The 25,224-nt window shown below is 51.0% G+C and overlaps 2 protein-coding genes across 5 annotated transcripts in view; both read left to right on the top strand.

The window, feature by feature from the left end:
* The window catches only part of LOC126569926 (splicing factor U2AF 50 kDa subunit), a 4,906-nt gene extending 2,370 nt beyond the window's left edge, over positions 1–2,536 (top strand). Inside the window, exons 4-6 of the mRNA XM_050227339.1 lie at positions 1,139–1,261; positions 1,353–1,466; positions 1,537–2,536. Of these exons, the coding sequence (XP_050083296.1) occupies positions 1,139–1,261; positions 1,353–1,466; positions 1,537–1,878 (579 nt within the window). The 3' untranslated portion in view covers positions 1,879–2,536. The remainder of the gene's footprint in view (positions 1–1,138; positions 1,262–1,352; positions 1,467–1,536) is intronic.
* A 7,459-nt stretch (positions 2,537–9,995) lies between these two features.
* Positions 9,996–25,224, top strand: part of LOC126581371 (protein obstructor-E-like) — a 41,684-nt gene continuing 26,455 nt past the window's right edge. For 2 of the 4 annotated variants that reach the window (XM_050244966.1, XM_050244969.1), the window contains exons 1-2: positions 9,996–10,078; positions 11,244–11,628. In XM_050244966.1, coding sequence (XP_050100923.1) covers positions 11,574–11,628 — 55 coding nt within the window. In that variant the 5' untranslated portion in view covers positions 9,996–10,078; positions 11,244–11,573. Of the gene's footprint in view, positions 10,079–10,114; positions 10,190–11,243; positions 11,629–25,224 lie in introns of those variants that run through there. The other 2 variants (XM_050244967.1, XM_050244968.1) reach the window with 2 other exon arrangements.

Here is a 25,224-nt window from a genome sequence, read left to right on the forward strand (position 1 = left end):
TTTTTTCATTCCATTCGTGGTTTTGCGATAAACGACTTCCGATTGTGTGATGTGGGTGGTGGTTGTCACGTTCTTTGGCAAATGGTTGTTGTTGTAGGGTTTATGTACTGTTTGTTCTACAGCCGCAGCACACTCGATTATTCCTTTTGCTGGCTAGACACGTCTATTGACAGATGCGCAGGAGGCGCAGAGAACCACGGTTACAACGTCGCCTGTGTTGCTGCGTTTCCTGTTTGTTTCTGTTTTTCTAGGCATACTAACTTTTCTAGGCATACTATAGCGCGAAAACACTCTTCCTATTTGTGTGATTGGCAACTCACGTGGGAGACATATGTCGCGTGATGTGTTCTTCTGGCCGAATCGGAAGATCCCACAATGTTTTGCGTTTTAGGAAAGAAGCGTTGAAAGGGTACGCGAAAGCGTTATTGTAGCTGCTGGCGCCGCCGAGCCTAGAGCAATGTTGCAAAGGACGGGTGTTCCCGTTGGCCACGCAAGGCAAGTGAATGTTACAGCGACAGCAGCTCTTTCCAGCAGTCTCTTTCCTTCTTCCTATCTACGTGTGTACCAAGGGATCTGTCCTCAGTAGGGATCGCGCGTCTGATTTGTGTGTTAAAAGAATAGCCTAACCCTCATCTAACTAGCTCCCGGAAAGTTTTCCTAGCTGGTGATCTATAGGTTATATTGTACGTAGCAGAAGATTTCCATTCTTTTAGCGTGCAATATTCGGGCTGTGTTTCATTGTTAGATAATCATCAGGCCATCGTCATGACTGTTAGGTGGTGCAATTTGAGGATAAAGGGTCTCTTATAGCAATGGTTTTGATTAGCAAACCGTCGCTCCCATTTAATCGTCCACAGTTTTTGCCCAGTCTAGAGTTCAAATACGCGTTTGTCGGTCATTCGTCCATCTTTCCATATGATAGGTATCGATTGTCAACGATGGGGGTGGGAGGTTTTGTCTTAGATCAGCTCTACAGTCCGCCTACCAGCTCTAAGACCGCTTACTAATATCGATTTTTTCTATTTTATTTCTCCTTTCCTTTCGTATCAATCACACGCTTCCTGTCACGTTTTATCATTATCCTGTGCTCATCAAACAACACTCGCACGAAACACATATGTACCTCATGCACGAACAGGTCAAGGAGTTGCTGCTCTCGTTCGGTCAACTGAAGGCATTCAATCTGGTCAAGGACGCTGCAACCGGTCTTGGTAAAGGTTATGCGTTTGCTGAGTACGTTGAGAATTCGATCACCGATCAGGTAAGTCAGGGATGCGGACTGGTGGACCAGGTGAAAAGTTTGAAAAAAAAGTATTGAATATAAATTTCCTTCCATGGTTCTACCCTGTTAGGCAATTGCTGGATTAAACGGTATGCAGCTTGGCGATAAGAAGCTCATTGTTCAGCGTGCCAGCGTTGGAGCGAAGAACGCTAATGCAGCAGTCGTCGCTCCGGTACAGATTCAGGTGCGCAAAAACCACATCACAGATGACCCAGGATGCATGACTGATGCCGGAATTCTTCTCTATTCCCCAGGTACCGGGCCTGTCGCTGGTAGGTTCATCCGGGCCACCGACCGAGGTGCTGTGTCTGCTGAACATGGTCACACCGGACGAGCTGAAGGACGAGGAAGAGTACGAGGACATTCTCGAGGACATTCGAGAAGAGTGTAACAAGTATGGTGTGGTGCGAAGCGTGGAGATACCACGTCCCATTGAGGGTGTCGATGTGCCCGGCTGTGGCAAGGTGTTTGTAGAGTTTAATTCTATCGTCGATTGCCAGAAGGCGCAGCAGGCGCTGACTGGACGGAAGTTCAGCGATCGTGTCGTTGTCACGTCCTACTTCGATCCAGATAAGTATCATCGCCGAGAGTTTTAAGCACGTCCCGCCGGGGGAACCCCTGGCGCAAAACGGTTGGCAAAACTGAAGAAGACCAAGCAAATTGGGATTGTTTAGAGGAGCGCACAAGCGGGGGGTGGCCCTTTGATACAAGAGGCAATTGGTCATATTTCAGGGCTTTCCAGTTCATCGCCCGCGCTGTGCGGTTTTAATTATAACATTAACTCAATTGATTAATATTTCCCGACTGTGTCCCCGCTCTAATTTGGTCGATCGTGCATTATAGAAACATATTTGTGTGCGACATCCGTAAACTTTTTACTATGTCAAAACAAAACAAAAAAAATGTCTCAATAACGTACTACAAGCACACGACCGGGTGGCAATTGTATAGATAATATAAACCATTTCCAGGCACTTTGAAGATCACCGTTCCGTCGATACTAATTTCTTTCAGTAGAGTCCATTTATTCGTTTCGCCGATCGTTTCTACGGCGCCCTGCGGAAGCGCATTTAGGCGGTGGCGCAGTCGGGAATACCCTAGCGGGGCAACGTTTTAGACTTAATACTGTCTATAGCCATGTAAGAAGTGAAGCGAGCGAGTGCAGTCGATACCCGCAAATTAATCGATATTCTTCCCTTACTTTCAATCTCGAGGGGACACAACACCATCAATAATTCAATAAATGACAAACACCTCAGAACGGATTTTTATTAATTAGGCAAGAAGTCTGCTGACATTAACGACTACCGATCGAGAGCTGAACTTTCCGAACGTGCGATCAAACGGCAACGTATAGGGATGAGAAAAGGTGCATACGGGGAACGTTTTACGCAATGCCCCGACATCGTCGCTTTAAGGATGCGGATCGTTTGGTGGAATGTAAACTGAAAGTCATCATCGGGTGCCGGGAACCAGATGCGAACGCGCGCAATGCCGCTCTTCTTCAAACCTGTGAACGAACCCGGTGCAGAATCGTTGCGGGAATCTCGCCTCTTAACGGGCTTGATCACGAGATTACTGAAGGGGCGGCCTAACCTGTTACCTTCTTCGTTAATCTCCTCCGAACCGCCTGGGCCGGGGTGAGCAAATGATGGCCCAGAAAACTCGAGTTATCTCATTGCAACACACGCGCGCGTGTTGCAACCGAAGGTGGATTGCCATTTTCACGCCCTTTTTTTTCGTGTACGCGATTGTGCAGTCAGTAGGCGGCGAGATTGAATTACAACAAAAGCCTACTGTTTCGAGGGTGACGTGCGCACGCTGGTGCGTTGTTGATGATGCTGCCGGTGATGATGATTGTTGGCTGTTGAAGTAGGTTTAACACGGTGCCACGGGGAGAGTGGAATTCAGATTGCATTGCCGCTTGAAGTAATAGATTGGAGTGAAATAATTGTCGACACACTATCATTAAGTGTGACCGAAATCGAATAAAAATAATAAACATAAAATTTGCTGCACCTTTTTGCGATGCACCCTATATTCCTTCGAGACCTCGACTCGAGCTTTCCGCTGTTGTGTCAACGGTCAATGCAATGTTTGACCAAGAGAGCGGAGGCTTACTCAACCATTCGCCTGGTAGATAATTTGATTAATGCAGTTAACGCCTTAACACTGTATGCTAAGGCATGCAGGCTGTCACTGCGGAAGGGAGATCGCAGGTGGTAGATTAGTGATCACGCCGCCGAGAAGCGTATTCGCATGCATGGCGCATAGCATTAGAAGGAGTTTTCGGGGAGTACGTGTGCCCGATTACAATGAATGGTTTTTGTTGCGTCAAGCGCATCGCAAGGGTGTCACGATCGAGTGCATTCCGTGGTGCTCTCGCTTATTTTGCGATCTTCCTCTTCTTTTGACACAATAGTTTTTGGCAGCGAAAGCCGCATAAATTGTTTAACGTCTGACGATGCTATCAATCTTGCTGCGCACCATTGTTTCCGGCACTCGCACATGATGATTGATTATGCCTGTCTGTCTCCATCCAACCGATCGGTGCATCTCGCTGGCCAAGGGTAGTGTAGCAGCCCGCAAGATTTGACCGCGAAGTCATTGAACTTGGTCACGGCGACGGTGACCGCCTGTGAATGGCAAATGGAACTAATCTATCATTCACGCGCGCGGCAGGCAGACACATGCATGCTGCCAAAGAAAACCGGGCGCGAATGTTCCAACTAGTGGCCCTCTCCTCTTTTTCTGCTAGCCACAGCATAACTGATTGCCTGTGATTAGAGCATCGATGGCACGTTCACCGGAGTGTTCGCATTACACTTCTCCACAAAAGTGAATACACAGCAAGCAATTTTAGGAATAAATGCCTCTAGCTGTGTCTAGCATCGAATTAAAAATATGGGAAAATAATCAATTATGCTTTGACCTATTTTCAATCGATTGACGCTTGATTCGATGCCGTCCGATATCGGTGTCTGGAGAAATTCTCAGAAAACTGCTGGAATGCCTCAAAATCGTTCCACAAAAGTCAGTACACAGCACAGGTGTTCGTTTTGTTTTGGATCGTTAATTAACATTTAATTGATAGGTTAATGATCGTTTGGGTGCAATATGCTCAGTCGCTCAAATAGTTTGGTGGTGAACAGTTCTTAGCTTCAAAATCGACTGCAGTTTACCATAATTAAAAAAATGGTCCGAAAAGAACTTTCTGTCTCTAAAAGACAAGATATTCTAAGATTGCACGGCGCCCTCGGTAAAAGCTACACCGAAATCGCTGTATTAACTAATATCAATCGGAATACTGTGGCTAGGGTCATCCAGCGATTCAAATATGAGGGCCGTGTAACAAATTTGCGTAGGAACGGTCGGCCATCGGTATACAAAGACCGCATGCGACGAGCAATTAAAAGGATTGTGGATGCGGAGCCGGAGATAAGTGCAAAAACTGTCGTAACGCTTCTTGATGAAAGGCACGGCATTGCACTATCGTGTGAGACAGTGCGCCGGATCATTCACACATTTGGCTACAAGGCTTACAACAGACGCAAAAAGCCACACATCAGCCCTATCAACCGCCAACGTCGCCTAGAGTTTGCAAAAAAATATGTAAACCATCCACCAGAATTTTGGAGCAATGTTTTATTTACAGACGAGAGTAAATTTAACATTTTCGGATGGGATGGTAGAATCAAAGTTTGGAGGCCACCTGGGGAAGGCCTGAACCCAAGGTACACCGCTAAGACGGTCAAGCATAACGGAGGAGGTGTGCTAGTTTGGTGGTGCATGGCGGCAAATGGGGTTGGGAATCTGCAGCTAATCAATGGAATCATGGACCAATATGTTTATATAAACATATTAAAGAATAATTTGGGTCCAAGTGTTGCAAAATTGGGAATTTCTGAGGATTATTGGTTCCAACAAGACAATGATCCAAAACACACGGCGTTTAATTCGCGGTTGTTTTTGTTGTAAAACACTCCCCACCAGCTAAAATCGCCGCCCCAAAGTCCAGATTTGAACCCGATAGAACATGTTTGGGATTTACTGGAACGCATAATTCGGAAAACACGAATTACAAGCCGTTTGGATCTGGAGATCAAATTACAAGAAGCATGGAGTACAATTTCGGCCGATTATACGCAAAATTTAGTTAATTCAATGCCACGACGGTTGGCAGAAGTAATAAAAATGAAAGGGCATGCTACCCGATACTGAAAATAACAAAAAGTGTCGGAGGAAGTTAAATAAAAACCGAAATACAAAACAAAAACCTGTGGTGTGTACTGACTTTTGTGGAACGATTTTGAGGCATTCCAGCAGTTTTCTGAAAATTTCTCCAGACACCGACATCGGACGGCATCGAATCAAGCGTCAATCGATTGAAAATAGGTCAAACCATAATTGATTATTTTCCCATATTTTTAATTCGATGCTAGACACAGCTAGAGGCATTTATTCCTAAAATTGCTTGCTGTGTATTCACTTTTGTGGAGAAGTGTAGTTCGTCGCGTGATTATTGTGCACAGCATAATAGGAGCGGACCAGGCCCGTTTCGGCCCGTTGTGTCGCCTGTGATTTGGTGTGGGGAATGGTAGCATAACGATCGGCATCGCAAATTAACCCCGCGGAATGAAATGGAAGCGTCAAACAATGTGTAATAGCAAGCGATTAAGGCAATGTCAGGCAGGGAATGAACCAAGGGGCAGCACCGCTTAATGGCCATCTAATGCTGCCATTTTCTAATGGATGTTGCAGTTGCGCACCGAGCGCGGCGTGGAGTATTATGCGGCTGGCGTGCTTAATCGAAGGCAATGTTCGTTCACGGCCGGGACTCTACACTAATGGCTCACTGCAGCCGGCCGGAGAAAGGAAACGGAAGCGGAGCGTCCAGTGGACAGAGATTTTCTCAATAATAAAACAAAAAAACAACCATCTTTTACCAACGTCTTCATACGGTGCATTGATTAGTGAAAAAAACAGGGACACGGTATAAAATGGAAAATTTTACGCAATCACAAGCACAAGACGAGATCCGGTACGGTGTAAGGGCACGAGCTTGGAACCGACCGTGAAAAGCTCATCCGAAGGATTCGTAGCATCGCGGCTCGTTTGTGTTTTGGATGATGGACGGCGCGACCATTTTCGCGGATCAACTCGAACGCTGGCCTGATGATCCCATCCCAGCTGGGCTGCATTTCCATGGTTTGTTGTAGCTAATTACTCGTTTACGTTGATTTCATAATCACTTCGTCTAGCACCGGCACCAGCATCCTGCAGCATCAGTTCAAAGGCCTACGTTATGGGATTGGCCTTTTTGGGTTTGTTTGTTGTTTAACACCGCCCCCCGCCCAGTCACGCATATTCAGCAGGAGAATCCAGTTTTGTTAGTGATTAGATCATAATTAAATGACCGGAAGCGCATGATGCATGATGCAGGGTGGTACGTGCGCCGCTGATGATGATGCTGCTGCTGCGGTGGCCAGCTAAATGATATTATCTCATTACCCGACGATGCGCACTGTTTATCTTCATTAGAGAGGTGTAGATGGGTGGGGTCTCTGGTACGTTAATAGTTGTTTATCATTTAATTAACATTTCCAGGTGGTTTACAGCGCATCCTCCAACTGTGCTGATGGAATTTTAATACTCCTGTCGATTTGGGAACATTTTTGCATAAAAAATAAATTAAAACATAAAAAAACACAGATGATGGTTCCAAAAAGTGCGATCAGATGAAATGAGTCGAACGCATAACATCTCGTTGCTGCCATCATCATTCGCGACCAGAGTACCACCGTCAGTAGGTCAGTGAGTGTGTAAATGAAGGGCAAAAGGGCAACCGTTTAAAAGGAAAAAAACTCGTTCTCGCAGCGATCGAAGCATGCGAGAGCTCCATGCTCATTCCGGGGGCACACATCGGCGTGCAGTGCGCGGGAAAAGGTCGATTTGTCGATCAGCGATCTCCTCCGATGTGTCGCAATCACCATCGCTCGATCTCCGAGGGTCACCGTGGGTAAATTGTGCTCCCCTATAAACACGAAAACACCTCACCACTCTTCTACGTTTTTCCCCTTTTCAACTGACAGCTTGCATGGCAGCGCATGGTCGAGCGCGAGTCCGCGCATGAGAATCCCAAAGCGAAGGATTGGCAAACCTATGAAGAACACACTAGAGGAAGCTTCACCACTCAGCCAGACCATGGGGACCGGCGCTACACCAACAACAGGTTTCCCTACAGGTACAGGTTTTCCTTCTCTTCTTCACTCTTCACGATGCATCGCCGAGCGCGCTGCGAGTGCGCCCAAGGTCGGCCGTGATCCCGAAAGGCTAACAAGGGAGCTAGTGCTAGTCACTGGTGGTGGTGCTGGTGGTGGAGATGGTAGAGGATGCACATGCAAGGTTTAGGATCAGTTGGAATGCATGCATTGCACTTGCTTCCACTGGCTCACACCACCGCTGGAGAGTGAGGGTTCGTCGCTTAGGACAGCTCAAGTCACCGACCGCGCAGCAAACGATCGTCGCTACAAGAGCGCTAAAAGCGGCGCCATAGCTTGCTCCTTACTCATGTCGCGAACACATACGACCGGCGCCATCAACTTCCTTCTCCATTGACGTCGGTTTAGTTCGAAATGTCAGCCACCAGCCAGCCAGCCAGCCAGGAGGTTGATGGTGATGATGAGGATGCCTGCTGATCGTCACCAGGCTGTCGCTCCCTTTAGCTAAACGGTGGTTATATAAGTTTCGCGGTGGTTCGCTGCTGCTCATAAGCAGCAGCTCCCTTCTCCTCCCGTGAAAAAGTCGCCGTGGACGCCAGGGGGGAGAGATGGAACCATATTTATCCACCATCGGAGGGAAATACCGAACCGCCCTCCATCCTTCCTCGCGTTGTCCGAGGCCAGACATAATGTGACCGAGCTCCACTAGGCGGTTGGTGTGAAAGGCGGGCGAAGCATGTTTAATGGCTGGATGTCAAACGGTGTTTGCATTTGTGGCAGCCGTTCGGATGATGATACGATGCGAAGAGAGGTTCGTAGCCGGCCGGTTCGTGTGCGCGATCGCGCTTGACATTACAATACTTCAGGCACGCGGTTCGCTCGCGATCAAACCGTATCTGTGGCGCCCCCCGTGTTGATGTTTGATTTTGCAGAATCGAATCCGTTACATAAAATACGGAGTAGCGCCCCGGCTCAGGCGCCGTAGAGACGCATGCACTCCGCAGAAGCGCCTCCACCTTTGTGCGCCTTCTTCTGCTCCTCATCAAGGGGCGGCGGACACCAGCAGCGAAGCATCTGGAACGAGGGAACCTCTCCAATCGCTAAACGCACCGACGTGCCGACCGCAGCCATTACACAACCCCTGCTGCTGCTGCTGCTGCTGCTGTTGCTGCAGCCCGCATCAATATGATTGCCCGGCCTGGTTGGCCTGGTGAAGGGTTCGGGACCTGCGTTGATGTGTGCGAGTTGATGAGAAATGACCAAAAGATGGAAATCAACAATAAACCGCCAAACGCATTAAATAATGATGACATTCGTCGTGTCAGTCGCGTTCGAAAGACTCATCGCGCGTCAGGCGACGAACGGTGAGATCGAGGGAGAGAGAGAGAGCGTCCACCTCATCCTTCAACGATCGATCGTGCTCTCTGAATTCTGTCTGTCTTTCCGCTTCTTCAATGTCTGGTGTCTAATCGATTCCTGGAACGATCGAATGCTGAACGATCGCGCACAGCGCTCTGAGCATCTCATAATCACAAAATCATGTCTCGTGTATCGCAGAGAATCGAATCGGATCGCTGCTCCCGATCGAGCGATCGCGACTGGAAGACACCGACGACGACGTCATCACTCTCGCTTTCACCGCGCACCGCGAACAGGGAGATGGCTTTATTTGGGTAAAAAAGTAAAACCTAAGCGAAGAGGGAACCGAAACAGAAATCGAAAACAGATGACCGTCGCGGTGGGAACGCGTTTGTTGGGCGGTTGTGCAACCGATGGCGCTCGAATGGATGCCCGTTTTGCATGCCAAAGATGCCAAATGCCACCGAACCACCACCGGTACCCGGGCGGGATGCCAGATTGTGCTACAAATGACGTCGCAAAAGAAGGGATACAGAGAAAGAGAGAGAGAGAGAGAGTGAGAGAGAGTGAGGCACGTTTGCGCAGTTGGTGCAGCAAGAGCTGCATCGCCAGGCGTGTGAATGCAGCAGCGACTGCACTGCTGCGATCGATCGATCGTTTCTTCTTCTTCTTTTTATTCTTCTGCTTGGTTCTACTGGCATCTAGAGCTAAGCAATGTAAACTTGAAACACCGGGCCTTCGTCACGCTCGCGGGCTCGTCATCCCCTGGAATGGTTTGGTGCACGAGCCAGGCAGACACCGATCGATCCGCTGAGCTGAGCTGCGTGAACTGAGGGCAGCGCAGCCTCTGCTCTCGGCGAGCCTCTCGGAGGCCCAATGGTGGGGACAAAAGCGAGATGCAGAGAGACGAGAAAGAGCTCGAGAGAGAGAGAGAGAGAGAGAGAGAGAGAGAGAGAGAGAGAGAGAGAGAGAGAGAGAGAGAGAGAGAGAGAGAGAGAGAGAGAGAGAGAGAGAGAGAGAGAGAGAGGGTTGAAAACGAAGGAAAGGGTGATGGAGGAAGGTTTGCCATCACGCCGGGGGCCGTAAACTTGTCTGGCGTCGAGGGCCCCGAGATCGTCAGTTCAGTCCGGCCACTCCACGGGCAAGCATCGCGCCGAGCTGATTCCGAGAGTTTCCAGTGTCTGTTCCACTGCGTCCGTGCGTCCACCTCCCGTGTGTATGTGTGTTTGTGTTCGGTTTGGTGTCTCTGACGAACCACTGAGGTCGTCGTCGTTTGTGGAAGGCAGAAAGGGCTTTGCCTAGAGGTGTCGCTTCGTGGTGTGCGGTGGTAATTTCGCGAAGAAGGGACGGCGGGGAAGATCACGATCACGAAAATCACCGCGAGGCGTGTGTGCGAGTGTTCTTTGTGTTCTGCACTGTCTCGCCGTGGCGTGGACGGTTCGCCAAACACGTCCCGTCTAAGCAGGCGGTGGGTGTTGTAGAGCAGGATTTAAAACGCCATCCAGGGGAAAGGGTGTGGCGGTGGGTGGGGGGCTTATCCAGAGGACGACCGGCTTTGTTCGGGGTGTAATCGGATTCGGATGCGTTCCCTTCCGCGGGTTCGGTGTTTTTATCCTTTGTTCGCGTTTGGGTATGGAGGCTAGGGTTCCCGCTGGCCTAAGCTGGTGTGTGAACCGTTGCCTGATAGCAACACATTGGTAAGCTGATTGTTGTTGTGCACTCGTTCCGGATGATGTCCTGCTGTCGTCTAGTTTTTTTTTTGCAGTGGCATTTAGCTAGGAAGAGGATTAACCGAAGTAAATAGTGGCGCCTATTTGGCGATGGATTTTGTATTGGAAACAATATTTTTAATTTTAAACAACTTTCAAAATACAAAGTAATAGAGCCTTCATTTTGAAGCGTGACATTTACTAAGCGCTACAGAAATGTCATCAGCCTCAGCTCTGCATGCAGACACTTCCAGACCGCAAGCCGGAAGGAAGTGGCGCTTAAAAGGTCGTTCGCGATCGCACGGCAATCGATAAGCCATGGCACAATGGCGGACGAGGCGAGGTACTCGCCTCTGTTCCTGTTGCCAGGAGTGGGTTTTAGGTTCCCGATCGCTCATTTCGCTTCTCGATCGGAAAGTCGTGATCGTCGTCGTCGTCGTCTGGACTCGGAAATCAATTGACGTAACAATGTTTGGCGAAAGGCACCGCTCCAGGCCACTGCTCGTGCTTGCTGGAGTGAAATGCTAGACGAATAGCTGACATTGTACCTGTGCTCTGGACTTTACGGTTCCTTCGTCGAAGAGTCAAACCGTAAACAGTAAAGTAAAGTTTTGCAACATTGATTGCCCCACAACTTAACCATGCTTTCGTGGTGCTCCCGTGCACTTGCAGGCTTTCTCCGCGTGACTGGTGGTAAAGGTGTGCCCAGTGTGCAAGTTCGTATTCCGGTCTCCTAGGTCGTGGACCGTGTGTATCGTGTCTCCTCCTGGTGTGTGCAATCGGGTCGCCGCTAGTGCCGACGTCGAGATCGAAGTGGAAAAACAGGAAAATCGTGTGAAAGGGAAAAGCGGAGCTGCGTTTCAGCTTTCTCCTTCCGAGCTTCTGATTAGCGAGCGGAATTAGAAGCACAAAACCGTGGCCGTGTGACAAGGAGTAGGGCAGTCATCGAACCCGTCAAAGTAGCAGCAGCAGCAGCAGCAGCAACATTAATTGAAAAGCAAGATGGCGGTTTCGTGGAAAAGTAGCAGCCTATTACTCCTCTCCACTCTGCTGATCGGTAAGTGTGACTATCGTCACCCATTGGCATCGTGCCATTCCATTCGTAATTGGTTCTTGCGTGCCGCGCCGTACCGCAGCAAATAAATCGTTTTAGGTGGTGGTTTGTTGCTGAAATGTTAATTTTATTTCGCCCAGCTGTATTCGCGGTTTGTAATAATCGATTTACAGAGGGGATTCATTTCAAGCCGCCCCAAAAGGGATATGCGCCACACCGGTCATGGCGGTACAATCCTTTTCCTTCTTTTATTTCCGTTTTAACAAGCTACCATTTTCACCGAAAAAAAACGATGAAGGGATGGCCCTTTTTTCTCGTTGGTGGCGAATGGGGAGCAAGAGGTTTACTCTCGCTTACTAATAAACATAAAATTTATGCCGCCATTCATGGGACGCAATATAGAACCGGGCCACTAAAACCAGACACCCGTGCACCACGGAACATCGAGGGGAAGGAACGGTGGACTGGCTAGGGAAGGGGGGGGGGGGGGATTATTGTACCAGCCAGTGCCAGCGCGAGAGCGAGAGAGCAAATAAAACAGTTTGCACAGAGTTTATGCGAGGTGGGTCACACAGTAAACTACGCAAAAGCTCATCCCGAAGCGTCCCCCTGCGACACATCCACGATGACAGCCTCACGGTCTGTCCACCGTAGCAGGCCGTGGAGGAGGAGCCGCTGAGCAGCAGCAACCAATGTTTCTCTGCAACAAAAATTCGGAAATTCGTGCCGGACTTTACTAACATTTTTCATCATCCTCTCGTTTTTTTTCGGTACACACTTTGGCCCCTCACCGTGGTTCCCTCTTTAATCAACCCGGCCCAACCCTACGGTATCGGTTTTTTGGTGAATTATCAAGAATTACTCAGATGCAGGCCATGTTTGTAAGCATTTTGTTTTGTCGCTCTGTATGGCGTATGTTGGCACACTCTTCTGGCCACCCCGTCACACATTTTATAGCCAGCTGGTACTAAACTAACTTCAATTTTTCTCCATTTTCCTCGGGCATGTCCCGCGACCACGACGCGACTCCCATTTCGAGCGGCAGCGCGCGCGCCACCATCACCACACGTTTTACCTTCCTTCGGCCCTCCGGGGTGCCGTATTTGGTGTATTTATTTCGAAAGCGTTTCGGAGTGGTGTTTATGGTTCCACGGTTTTCCGGTTGCTGCTGCTGCTGCTGGTGCTGGTGTTGTGGTCAACATGCAATCTAGCGCCCCACACCCTCGGCCACCGTTTGTCCTTTGAGAGTCCTTCCGAGGAATGGAGGATATGCGAACGAAGTATGTTTATTGCCAGTTTTGAACCGTCACAACGACTCATTCTGCTGCTGTTGCTGCTCGGCTTTAAATGGGGACAGGGAAACTGGCAGCACAATTTGGTGCTCGTAAAATAGTTTGTCCAGCAATAGGATACAGGGTTGTTGCGCCCTCCAGGCGCCCTTAGCGTACGTACGAGGAGGTTAGTGTAGGTCACAGCTAAAACGGGCTGAAAGCTAACAATGTGTACGGATTGTTCGCCGGAGGCTGTAGGCATGTTTTAATTCCCATGACCGATTTGGCCAACTGCAGCAGCAGCAGCAGCAGCTTCATTGTGAAGCAGAAGTCATTTAAAGAACATCGAATGGTTTCGATGTTTTGTGATAGGAAAATGGCGTTGTTCCGACAGTGCGCGACGAGTGCGACTTCCTGGAAGGCTTGGATCTCGTTGTCTCCCCAACTTGTGGTCCACGAGAATCGGCGGAAACGCGTCCAATGATGCGACAGGACGGTTGATCGAAGATTCGGCCGGTTGGTGCAGCCAGGCGGAAGGCAGATGATAAACGGGCGCTAGGTCTAACCGGTACGCTCGCTATAGTGATTGAAGTGACACAGAGGCAGCACCGAGCGTATCCGAGCAATATGTTTCCATTTCCGCCACTCTGCATTCGCATACCTCAGCAATCAGCTGTGAGTGAGGATTGCGAGCTTGACGTTGATGCAACTTCCCGCTTGATAAGGCGACAGGAGCAATATCAATGGAGGACATTATATTTTAAAACACGTGCTCCGCTCCCCTTTCCAAGGTTTTCAGGGTGAACACAAAGAAGATAAGTATCCCGCGATATCCTGCGTGCTTCGTCAGGCATGGCCAGGTTGCCGTGGTTTTGCTCTGCATTCTGTGTTCGCAGAATTCCTCTCCGCGCAGCTCAATCACTGATTGTGCCGGGGCCCAGGAAGACAAACGATGTGCGGTGGTTGTTTCCCTGCTCGTCATAACTCCCCATTATATTGCTACGTATTTCGCAATTGTGCACAAACAAACCAACTACCAACCGAAGTGAAACGAAGCGAATGTTGCCAGGATATCCACTCACAGATAATGAACCGTTCAATCTACTGGCATGCTGCGGACCTGTGTTCCACAAAAGTTCAACTTTGGTTGCCTGAAAATAAACCCACAAACCCTTCCTGTTGGATGTTAGATTTGGGTTAGTTTTTGAAGAATGGTCACGCCCTATTTTTGCCTCATCATCGGGGGCATTCATTCATCGGACGAAGAGATCCGGTACTGAGGGAAGGAGGACTTCCGATAATCGCCGATCCCGATAAGCACAACGAGATTAGTTTGACAATCTATGCAAGCTGTCACTTTGTGCTGACGCACCGCCAATTGCCAACTTGCGTATGACAACCATTGACCTTTGACCTTCTTCTCACCATCGCATCGCAGCAACCTGTGCAGCATGCCGACTGTGGTTTGTGGGATCCGCTTTTTTGAGGTTACCCGATTTTGCCGCAAAAAATGGCCACGAAATGGAGGGCCACGGTTCGTTGGCAACCGGCGGATCTCCGGTAATCCAGTGAATTAGGCTGTAGATGGCGTGCGAGTCTCGATTACAGCCGGCGGCCCACGGAGAGAAGACAACGGAAGCAGCAAAATGGCGTCAGTCCGGGGTTGGTGGGGTGGGTAGCTTATGTGAGGATCAAATGTGAACGCACGTTACGGTATCAAAGGGCTTGACTGTGAGTGATATAGAGGCGTTAGGGGTTTGGGGGCGATGGTTTTCTTTTCTTTTCTTTTTTTTGTTCATTCTTTTGTAATGTCCCGCATGCATATACCCGGGCCGCGGGTTTTGGCATCCCCATTACGCGTTCTCAGCACAATGAAGGGGCACGCGGGAAGCGGGAATGTCTAAATTCACGCATCAAGTGAGCGGCTTCTTGGCCACCGAGTCGTCTTCGCCTTTTATCTCCTGCGGGCGGGCTTCTGATCCATTCCATCTCCAACCTCTTTGGCACTTTTTGATGTCACTTACCGCGGCCTTCATGCGTTACCGGCCCCGGTAATACCCGTTGCGCTTCCGTTGCGCTGATAAGTGAAGTTAAAACGTTTTCTGGAAACGACTCCTTCCACGCTGTTAGACATGCCAACCCATTCGGCGGTGGGGGAGGTGCGCTGGTGGGGTGGAGGTTTGGTATACGATTCGAAAAGAGTGCTTCACGCTTGGCAGGAATTAGTGCTGCTGGGAGAGAGGCTGGTGTGTCCTTGGGTGTGTGCGAACGGGCAGGCTGCTTCCTGTTTTCCAGCACAAACTTCTTGTTACGCTAATGGAACAAGCCACCACGCCCCGGCGAGGGTGTTAAAAAGCGTTCTCCCACCCCATTTTGGAAAAAGGACGTTTGGCTTTGTTTTAACCGAAGGGTATCGCTGGAGCAGGAGGCGGATCAGGGACACGCCATGGATAAATGAAAATTTATCGCAATCATATTCCCACCCTTGTATCCGTCGTTGTCGAATGGGGGGGGGGGGGGGGGGATACTGTGGTGCTGGTGCTGGCCCGCCTTAGACACACACATGGAGGTCCTGTCCATGGCAACCTTCCTTTTTCCCTCGGGAACACGATCTCGTTCGCCTGCTGCTCCACCACGGTGGTGGTTTTCGTTTGCATATTAAGCATTTGTACGTTGGCAGCGAAGCGAAAACAAATGGTTCGCTCTGGCTATCCGGTGCATTTGGTGCACCGCCAGCTAAACATGCGCACCGTGCACCGAGGGGCCACCGAAGGGGCATCCTTCCTGGCATTCACGCGAATGCAGCGCGAATAATAAACATTTTCAGATTCACCTCCGTCTCCCGTTCAGGATCCTTTTCTCACCATTTCTCTCTTTCTCTCCTTCTGTCTTGGTGTAAAGACGTTGTTGTGCCATTGTTGGACCCGTTTTTAACAATTCTCTTCATGGACAGACCGGCAGGCACGTACTATGGTTTCATCCTGGGGTCCTCCTGGTCGAGGTTCGAGGTTGAGGTGCAAATTTGCGAATGACCACCGCGCGCAGTCGTTAATGGGGTGGCGAACGATCTTTTATACCTTGCTGCTAGTAAACGTTGACGATCGATAAAGTTGCCGATACATGAAAGTAACATTACCCGTTAAGAACCATCAAAACAGTCAAACTCGCGCTGTCTTTTTAATTCATAACAAGTTTCGACCCATTTAATATTGTTGGCCATTTATTTTAGTTAATATTTTCAATTCTTTAAGGCCTTTTAAATATTGTTGTCCATATATTTCTAAACTAATGATAAAAAACACTAAGCCGATGATAGTTTCCTGTAAGTGAAAGCTGTGATCGTTTACTGGCACCTTTGCGAACCAGAGCTAGAGCCTACGATATCAGGTCAATCACGAGTCGATCGCCATGCAGTTCCGATTACACACGCTGGGCCCAATGGAGGAGTGAATTTCGCTTTCGTTTAATGCTTGAACCACGGTCGGGTTGGGCTCGGACACTCGGTGGCCATTGTTGACCCACAAACGTTACGTAACAAAGCGATTTCGGTCCGACAAAATTGAGGGAAAAAATAACCCAAAAACACAAAGGAAAAAAAAAGCCGGGAGGAAGCGATGGCCATAAGCGATGTGCCGTAAGCGCATGATTTCGTCGCGCGCGAGAGAGGTCTGCCCGTCGGAAACCGGGGCTCCAGGTCTGAGTTCCCGGCCGGAGGGGGCCAGTTTGCGGGTTTTTTGGGTTTTTTCTTGGTGTCTTTTTTTTGTCTGTTGCTCTGCTGCTTGTTTGGATAACGAAGATGAAAGTGTGGAGTGCGCGTTACGTGTCGTGGTGGCGCTCGTGAAAATGAAGCAGAGGAAGAAGAAGGAGAAGGTGCCGAAGGGAGGGAATCATATTTGCTGATCGCATTTGTTGGCAGGCTCTTGTTTGGCGTTGCATTAAGGTGGAAAAGGTGGTGGCCCTGTTGGGTAAACAGCGAGCAGGGAAGGAAAAATGTTCAGGAGGAACTTTTGTTCGCCTTGGAGCTGACATGATCCCAGCATGCCTGCGTTGATGATGATGCCGTGAAGGTGAAGCTACGGGAAGACAATCGAAATCTAATAAAACCAAGCAAGCAAGCAGGTTTGTGGGCTTAGTAGGCATCGCTCTTGTGCAATGGCGGCCGTTGGGTGTGAAACAATCCGAAACCTGGTACTGCTGCTGCTGCTCTCTGACCATTCACGAAGCCATTCACGCATCGGTAATTGGCATCTCAAGAAGAATAATCATGGTAATCCATCAAAAGGAGGAGAATTGAATCCACACCATTTAAAGATGGCTGCGTGCGTACCACACGACATTTATTAGGCAATGGATCGAGCGGAATAATTACACTTTTGGCACCCCAGCAGCAGCACACAGGCAGCAAAAATGGAAGACGTGGAGAATCGTAAGCAGAGCAACCGACCGCTTTACCACAAACACATTTCCGACAGCGACATTTCCAGGTCATTGTGGGCGCCTGTGTGGGAAGATGTTTTGTGTTGAAGGTTGGAAGGGTATGGTGCAGTCGGCGTGGGGTCCCCTGCAGGCTCACCAGCTATGAATGAATGATGCTGACCAAAGAGCGTGACCCCGAAACGCATTGCACATTCACTCCCGCCATCCGCCACCACGAGGCAGGTGAGAAAATCTGAAATCATTTCTCATCTCGAGCGAACGAAGATGGCGGTGAAGCGACCACCACCGTTTTTATTCGCGTGACAATCAACGGTGAGAAGATGGTGGTTTGTTGTTTTTTTTTCCAGGATGTGCAATGGTGGTCCCACACGCTGGTCTCGCTTTTTTCCATTTTGCAACCTTCAACCCGCCCGTCTCGATGTGGCCACTCATTGCACATTGCTCTCACGTGGAGCTCGTTGCAACACAAATCTCGTTGTTGTTGTTGTTGTTGCCTTCTGCGGCTGTGGAGTACCGAAACACCAAATCATAATTGGCAGCAGCTTGGCCAGTGCGTGCTTCAAGAGATGCAGTGAAGAAGATCAAGATTAGACCACCACGAGACAGAGAGAGAGAGATTGGAGGGGGGCACCGTAACACTTAAAGCTGACCCTCCGGGCTCGCCAGCTCATAATTAAACGCATGCAACCTGCTTCGATTGGCCGCTCGGGGGCTGACCTGGTAAACCCCCGGTTGCTCCCGGCGGAGGGGATGGCGTAATGGTGGCCCACGGCAGTCCACGGCCACGGTGGGAAGATGATTACTGTTGCGCTGCTGGCAACTGGCGCGATATTTGATGTTTGTTGGCCCCGCTTCGACATCGACTGATTGATTGTTGCCTTTTCCTTTAATGTCTCCAATTGTGGCTTGGTCGTGGGAGAACACGGCGCGGGAGAGGCGGGCGCTTTGGTCCACTTCAACATTCCACGAATGATAGGCGCTCGGAGGCTGATGTTGTCGATTTGATGAACGTCGAGTGTGGAGTGTTTGTAGATCGCTTAGGGATCGCTTACATTGTGGCCATTGTCCGTGGAATGGACGGTGGAGTCATGCTTAATTAGTTTAATCCAGGAGTCCTGTCACGGCCACCACTTCACCGCGGCGTTACAAACGATCCTGTGATTGATTGATTGATTTATTTTGCTTCATGGTCGCCAGCAAAGGCTATCCAAGGAATAAACATGAGAATGTGGGTTACAATTCAGGAAGGGCATTTCCAAGGCGGCTGCGGAAAGTTGCGGTAGAGATGTTGAAATCGAACAGGGCACTGGCATCGTTGAAAGAACGCAGCGCCCGAAGGAACGGATCGTTCATTCCAAAGTTGCTGCGGCGCGCAGGAATACGGAAGGCAGGCCTGTTGCGTAGAGGCCGGGAGGGAGCGTAGAACGGAAGTGACGCTAGAAGACTTGGTGCGTCGACGGCTTCAAGCAGAAGGCTGCAAATGAAGAGGGCCCGGGTCATCGAGTGGCGGGATTCGATGGTCGGCAACTGGAGCAGACGGCAGCGCGCGTCATAGGGGGGCAGGTCCCCGTAGGGGGTCCCCCAGATTCTGCGGACCGCCAGCCTGGTGAACCGCCGTTGTACTTTCTCCAGCCTGTCGATGGCGGAAAGTGAGGTGGGCGACCAAGTGATGCTGGCGTAGTCAAGGATCGGCCGGACCCAACAGCAGTAAAGCGCCCTCAGGCAACGCACGTCGCGTAAGTCCGAGGACAAGCGGGTGATGAGGCCGAGGGCCCTGTTGGCCCTGGTCACCACAGACTCGATTTGAGGCGCGAAGTTTAACGCGCAGTCCAGGCGCACACCGAGGTCTTGCACGACAGATACACGAGGAAGGGGAGCGTTGAGGAGGGAGTAGTCACCGTGAAAAGGGGAGCTTGATCGGGAAAAGGAGATAACACAGCACTTATTCGGAGATAGGCTGAGGCCATTCGCCGAGCACCAAGCAGAGAAGTCGTCAATAGCCCTTTGGAGGGAACGAGCGCCGTCAAGGTTGGAAACGGGAAGAAAAAACTTGACGTCGTCGGCATACATGAGGTAGCCGTTGGGTGGGAGAACAGCAGAGCAATCGTTCATGAAGAGAGAAAAGAGGAGGGGGCTCAAGACACTGCCTTGAGGGACCCCGGAAGTGATAGGAAGCGGAAGAGAAGTAGAGGAGAGAATCCTGACGCGGAAGGTCCGACCAGTGAGGAAGGATTGCAACCACGAGAGGAGAGGATCTTGCAGACCCATCTGCCTCAGCTTGGCTATCAGTAAGCAATGAGAGATGCAGTCAAACGCGGCACTGAAGTCCGTGTAGACAACATCCACTTGCAGACCGGATGCAGCGGCAGGGTAAATGTTCTGCAGGAGGGATAGTAAGTTGGTAACTGTAGACCGCCTTGGCATGAAGCCATGCTGGTGTTCAGTGATAGAGGAGGAGACGAGAGAGAGAATATAGGAGTGAACGATTGACTCTAGAGTCTTGGAGGTGGCGCATAGGAGGGAGATGCCACGATAGTTAGAGGCAGTTTGGCGGCAACCCTTCTTGTGAACAGGAACGATCCACGCAGACTTCCAACACCGCGGGAAAGACCCCTCACGCAGAGATCTGCTGAAGAGTCTGACCAGGATCGGAGCGAGAGAGCGCATGCCGCCCTTGAGCACAGAGGAGGGGATGCCGTCCGGACCCGGGGAGAAAGAGGGCTTCAGATTTGCAAGGGCTGATAGGACGCAATCCTCCGAAATGGGCACTGCGCTGAGGGAAAAGGAGTCGTGCGGCGTGTGTTCAAGTCCGGAGGTGAGACGCACTGGGGAGCTGGCCGGGTCGACGAAGAGGCCGCTGAAGTGCCTAGCGAATAGGTCGCATACTCCAATCGGTGAGGAGGCTGAGTCGCTGCCCAAAGAGATGGTGGTCGGATGTCCGTGGGAGCCACGCCTGGAGTTCGCGTAGCGCCAGAAGGATCTGGGGTCGGTTGACAGCCTGGCTTGCATCCTTAACAGATGGCCATGGCGGCGGTGGCGGTTGTAACTGCGGTATATTCTGGAGGCCAGCTGGAATAACAGCTTGAAGAAAGGCGATTTGGTGCTGCTGTACAGCCGGTAGGCGCGTCTCAAGTCCGTCCTCAACGCACGTAAATGCCTGTCCATCCAGGGGGGGCGCAGCGGAGGGCGAAGGGGAGGGCAGCAAGAGGGCAGAAGTTCCAGCAGCAGCGTAGTGAATGTGTCCGCGGCGTCGTCCACAGAGCGGGCAGTATCGATTGAGGACCAATCCGCATCGGTCACAAGCCTGTTCAGGCGATCGAAATCACACCTGGCGTAGTTTAGCCTACTTGGTCCAGCCAAGGAGGGTTGGCGACCTACAGCGGAGGCTGTACGTGGTGGAGGCCGGATAACCAGGGAGATCGCTGGGTGATGATGGTCCTCGGGAACGAGCCGAACGGCCGCCGCATCGACGTCAACACGGGCCGCGAGTTCTGATGAGTCGGCAAAGATCAGGTCCAACTGCCGGCCGTGGCAGTTCTTGATGCCAGAAATCTGGCGCAGGCCATTGGCTGCTAGACCATCCAGAAGTGCTGCAGATGATGAATTAGCACCGGATGGCAGATAGGCATGTCCAACCGGCGACCACGTGATTGACGGTAGATTGAAGTCGCCGAAGAGCAGCATATGATCGTTCGGGCCTAATCGATCCATAATCCGAATGGTGCACTCGTTAATTCCCTCCAGATCGGGAACAGACGAGCTGCGATCCGGGGGGAGATACACGGCACCGATAAAGAGGTTCTCGCTTCCGAAACGGACCCGAACCCACAGCAACTCGAGCGAGTGACATCCGAGCGGTACGGATGAGGTGTCCAGGTAGCGCGAGCAGGCGATGAGTGCCCCGCCGCCGCGAGAGCGAGTGCTGGAGCTACTAGAGCGATCGCACCGATAGACAGAGAAGCTGTCATCGAAAACCATGGCGGACGGGATGTCTTCCGTAAGCCACGTCTCAGTGAGGACACACAGGTCGAAGCCACAGGAGGGGACTGCCGTAAGAAAGCTTGAAAGCTTAGTGCGGAGTCCCCTCACGTTCTGATAGTATAGAACGAGTGGCTGGAGGGGTCGTGACGGTGGGCGGACGACCCGAGGGAAGGCGGTGGCAGCAGGATTTAGCGGCAAGGACTGCGCAGGGTCGGTAGTGGCGGGGCGAGTACGTGACACAGCAGGCAGAGAGCACGGTGCCAAGGTGAAATCTGGTGTGTGTCGAGCGTCGCAGCGAGGAGCAGTGGTCGTAGTATTGGTGACGTGTCCAATCGTTGGCAGTCAATCGCTGTACTGCGACGGTGGTGGCCTTGGCCGGCGGTGTCCGCCGGTACGGTTAGAGGTGTTGGATTTGTAACCGTGAAAATCACGGTAAACAAACCCCGCGGGCCATGTAGATGGCAGGAGAGCCTTGTCACGAAGCGCCAGCGGCAGTCCGGCTTTGAAAGACACAAAGGTGAGGGTGCTCTCGTCGCGACCCTTCGCCACCAATCGGTCCAAGACCACGTTATCAGTTTCTAACTGTTCTTTGACGAAACTGCTCATTTCGTCAAGCGTGACCGAGGGCGCGATGTGCGTGATGTAGAGCCAGAACTCCGGGGGCTCAACCGTGCGCGGGGTTTTGCTGGAGAGCAGCCCGGTACCGGTGAGAAGAGGGGGTGCTGGTGGTGCGGTAGCCGGACGAGGTGTTGAGGTGGAAGCCGGCTTTGAAGTCAGTGCTGTGATGGGTTGGAAGGGAGCGGTGTCCGAGGTCCTGATAGTGGTGGTAGCTCCCCAAGGTAGTGGGGGTGTCGGACCAGGGCTCGTGTACTGACGGACCGGAGTGGTGTCAGGAGCAGGCTTGTCCACGGTGATTGTGACAGGAGGAACGATGGTTGGAGCAGCGATGGCGTTCTGTGATGAAATCGTTCCTGAAGTCCGCGTCGTCTTCTGTGCCATCTTCTGAGCACCCGGAGGTCGCGGGGCAGACGCTCGTGTCACTGGTCGGTTTGCGGAGCTCGGGCCAGTTCCGATGCTGATCAACGTCTCAGGGCGGGTTAAGGGGCTGCCGCGCGTGGGGACCTCAGGGCGCGGTGCAACGCTCAGGGAAAGGCGGCGTTGAGGGGGCGTTGGAGCAACAGGAGGTGCGTGAGCCAGGCGTCCGTCAATGCACGCGAGAATATCACGCTTGAACTCATTGAGCTTAGACGCTAGGTCCCGAACTAGACCCGTTTGGAGACGGGAGGTCCTGCTATCACCGGCAAACAGTAGGCAACCCTGGCATATCCAAAGCAAGTGGGGTGATTGGTCCAAGGCTTTGCGGGCGGCGGCGGACAGGCCCGAACATTTTACGTGGACGGAACCATCGCAGTAGCCGGCGCACGGGAAAGTGGGGTCATCCGCTTGGAGGGGGCCGGAACATGCCGTGCAGGACGGGGATGCATTCATGTCGAGTAACCGGCGCGTGCGTGCTCGAGATGGTGATGTGATGCGGTGCTCGAGGCGATGGTGATGTGGTGCTGTGAGAGGCTCGGGATGGTGATGTGATGCGGTGAGATATGGAGTGAGGTGATGCGGTGAGCTGAGTATGATGATGAACGGAGTGACGATGCTAAGCCGTGATGATGATGATGATGACGATAAGTAGTATGGATGATGGTGAGAAGGTGAATCGGTGAGATGGGGCTCCAACGTAGTGGGTGTGAGTCAGCGAGAATAAAGAAGCGGCGTCTCGGAGGTAGCGCAGCACTGGCAACGGCCGATTCAAAGTCGTCTATTGCGTCGACCAGAAGTACCGCAGGTGAACGACCGATTGAGAAACACTACGGCTCACTGATAGGCTACTGAAGAAGCACTGTCGCGAACCCGATAGCAGCGGACGTCGCGGAAAAAACGGAACGGAAAAGTCGGAAGCGCGTGAGAAAGCGTCTGTAAAGCGTAAGAAAGTGTAAGTGTGATGTTTGTTTCTCTCCAACAGCATCGTGAGCATGTTGATTGTGTCAACACGCGACAAAACAATGGCCCAGCACTGTTTGCGTAACAAATACGTAACAAACACTAATTGACATTCAAAAATTAAAGAAAGGCAGGCCTCTCGTCGCCTGTATGCACGCTGGTGATACGTGGCGTGACATTAGAGCATGCAGGAGCAGCAGCACCGGCTGCTGTATCCGGGATTTTGAGGCATGGCAGGCATGCGGTGCAATCTATTTAAAAGTCAAATCCAGCGTAAAATGCCAGACACATGGCGGGGTCATCTGTATCGTCGACAAATAATCACCGCGCCACGTGCTAATACCGGTGGATAGTAGTATTAATTTTGAATTAATCAATTATTAATTGGACCCCGGCTGGTGACTTAATTAATTTGTGTGAATTTTATAGCAACGACAAAGCTAGGCGGCGGTGGTTGGAATCGTTTTCCGAAACCGACCCCAACTGCCTCCCAACAATTTCCACGCGCCCCCCCTCCCCCCATTCATGATTGTGCTATTTTGTTTGCCAACAGCAGAAGCAGCATCATCATCAGTGGATACAGTTTATTTTATCGCTGCATTTGTCGCTGGAATTATGCTAAATTATTGATCATCCATCGATTATCCCGGGTGCTGGTGCAGTTGATTGAGCGTCCCAACCGAGAGAAGGGGTGGGAGGTAACACACACCAGGCCAGGCATGCGTTTGATGTGCTGCATTCATCTGTAATGATGTCAAATGTCGTTTGAAAAAATAATAAAGCAACAAAAGAGCGAACCGTTTCCATCAACTGCACTCCATGCTCCATGCGACCAAATTACCATTCGATTTGGATTTCCGCTCAAGTGGAAGAGCTCCCAGCTCCCAAAAGTGTCCCCGTCCGCGGGAACATTTTCCACAATTAATTCCGTCCATTCCGCTGATCAAAGTGTTAAATTTCCATCACTTCATTTTCAGCGCCACATGCAGGCAGACAGACAGGACACGGGCTGGCTGTCGCTTAATCACGGCGCTACAGTGGTGACCAACGAGCGTCCATTCATTTTCCCACACACCTGGAAGTGGCCTGGCCTATAATTGGTTTTATTATATTTACTGATATTTAACCGAAGCGCCATGGACCCCCCCCCCTCCCCGTCGGTGTGTTTCAAGCGTGTGGCCGCGTGTGAATCTCGTTTCATTATGACCGCAACTGCAATTAATGGACACTCTCGCCAGTTTCGCCAAACTCGCACAATTCGCCGTTGTCGAAATGAGGTTTTGGGAAAAATTCCCATCATCATCATCATCATCATCAGCAGGTACGGGAAATTGCAATAGTGGCGTGAGTGCAGTATGATGCTTTAATTGGCCGGCCGACGATCACTGGGCTTTTGTAAAACGTGTCGCCTGCATTGTTTGTGTCGCGTGTCCCCTTCCGAAAAGCACTCCGGGAACCTGATTTGTCAACCCCACCGGGAATGATGATGAAATCTCTTGTTGGTCGGTTTTGCGAACAATTAAAGGGCGCGCGTGGATTGGTTGCAGTCGACTTGTTGGCTGCCTTAAAGCTTTAAACTCGATCTGTATGTGTCTTCGGAATCAAGCTGCTGCGGGAATTGGAATGTTGATAGCACCTCGCACCCACCACCAGGATTGGCATAGAAGCAGACTGCAAGGATTGTGTCGCCAGCAGCAGGAACGCAGCGAGACGACATTCCAAGGCTCCAAACCGACGCTTCCGTGGGGACGCTAGAAGTCTCCATCTCTCAAAAGAAGTTCACTTATTATCACTTGGAGTAAATTTAGTGAAACGGAAGAGTGTAGGGGTGTTGAGTTATTCGAAGACTTCCTGCATCGCCAACGACACTCGAGTGTCGCTTTTTCTGGTGAATTATTTCCGGATTCATAATTCG

The sequence above is a fragment of the Anopheles aquasalis genome, chromosome 2 (assembly GCF_943734665.1).
Source record: "Anopheles aquasalis chromosome 2, idAnoAquaMG_Q_19, whole genome shotgun sequence".
Taxonomy (NCBI): domain Eukaryota; kingdom Metazoa; phylum Arthropoda; class Insecta; order Diptera; family Culicidae; genus Anopheles; species Anopheles aquasalis.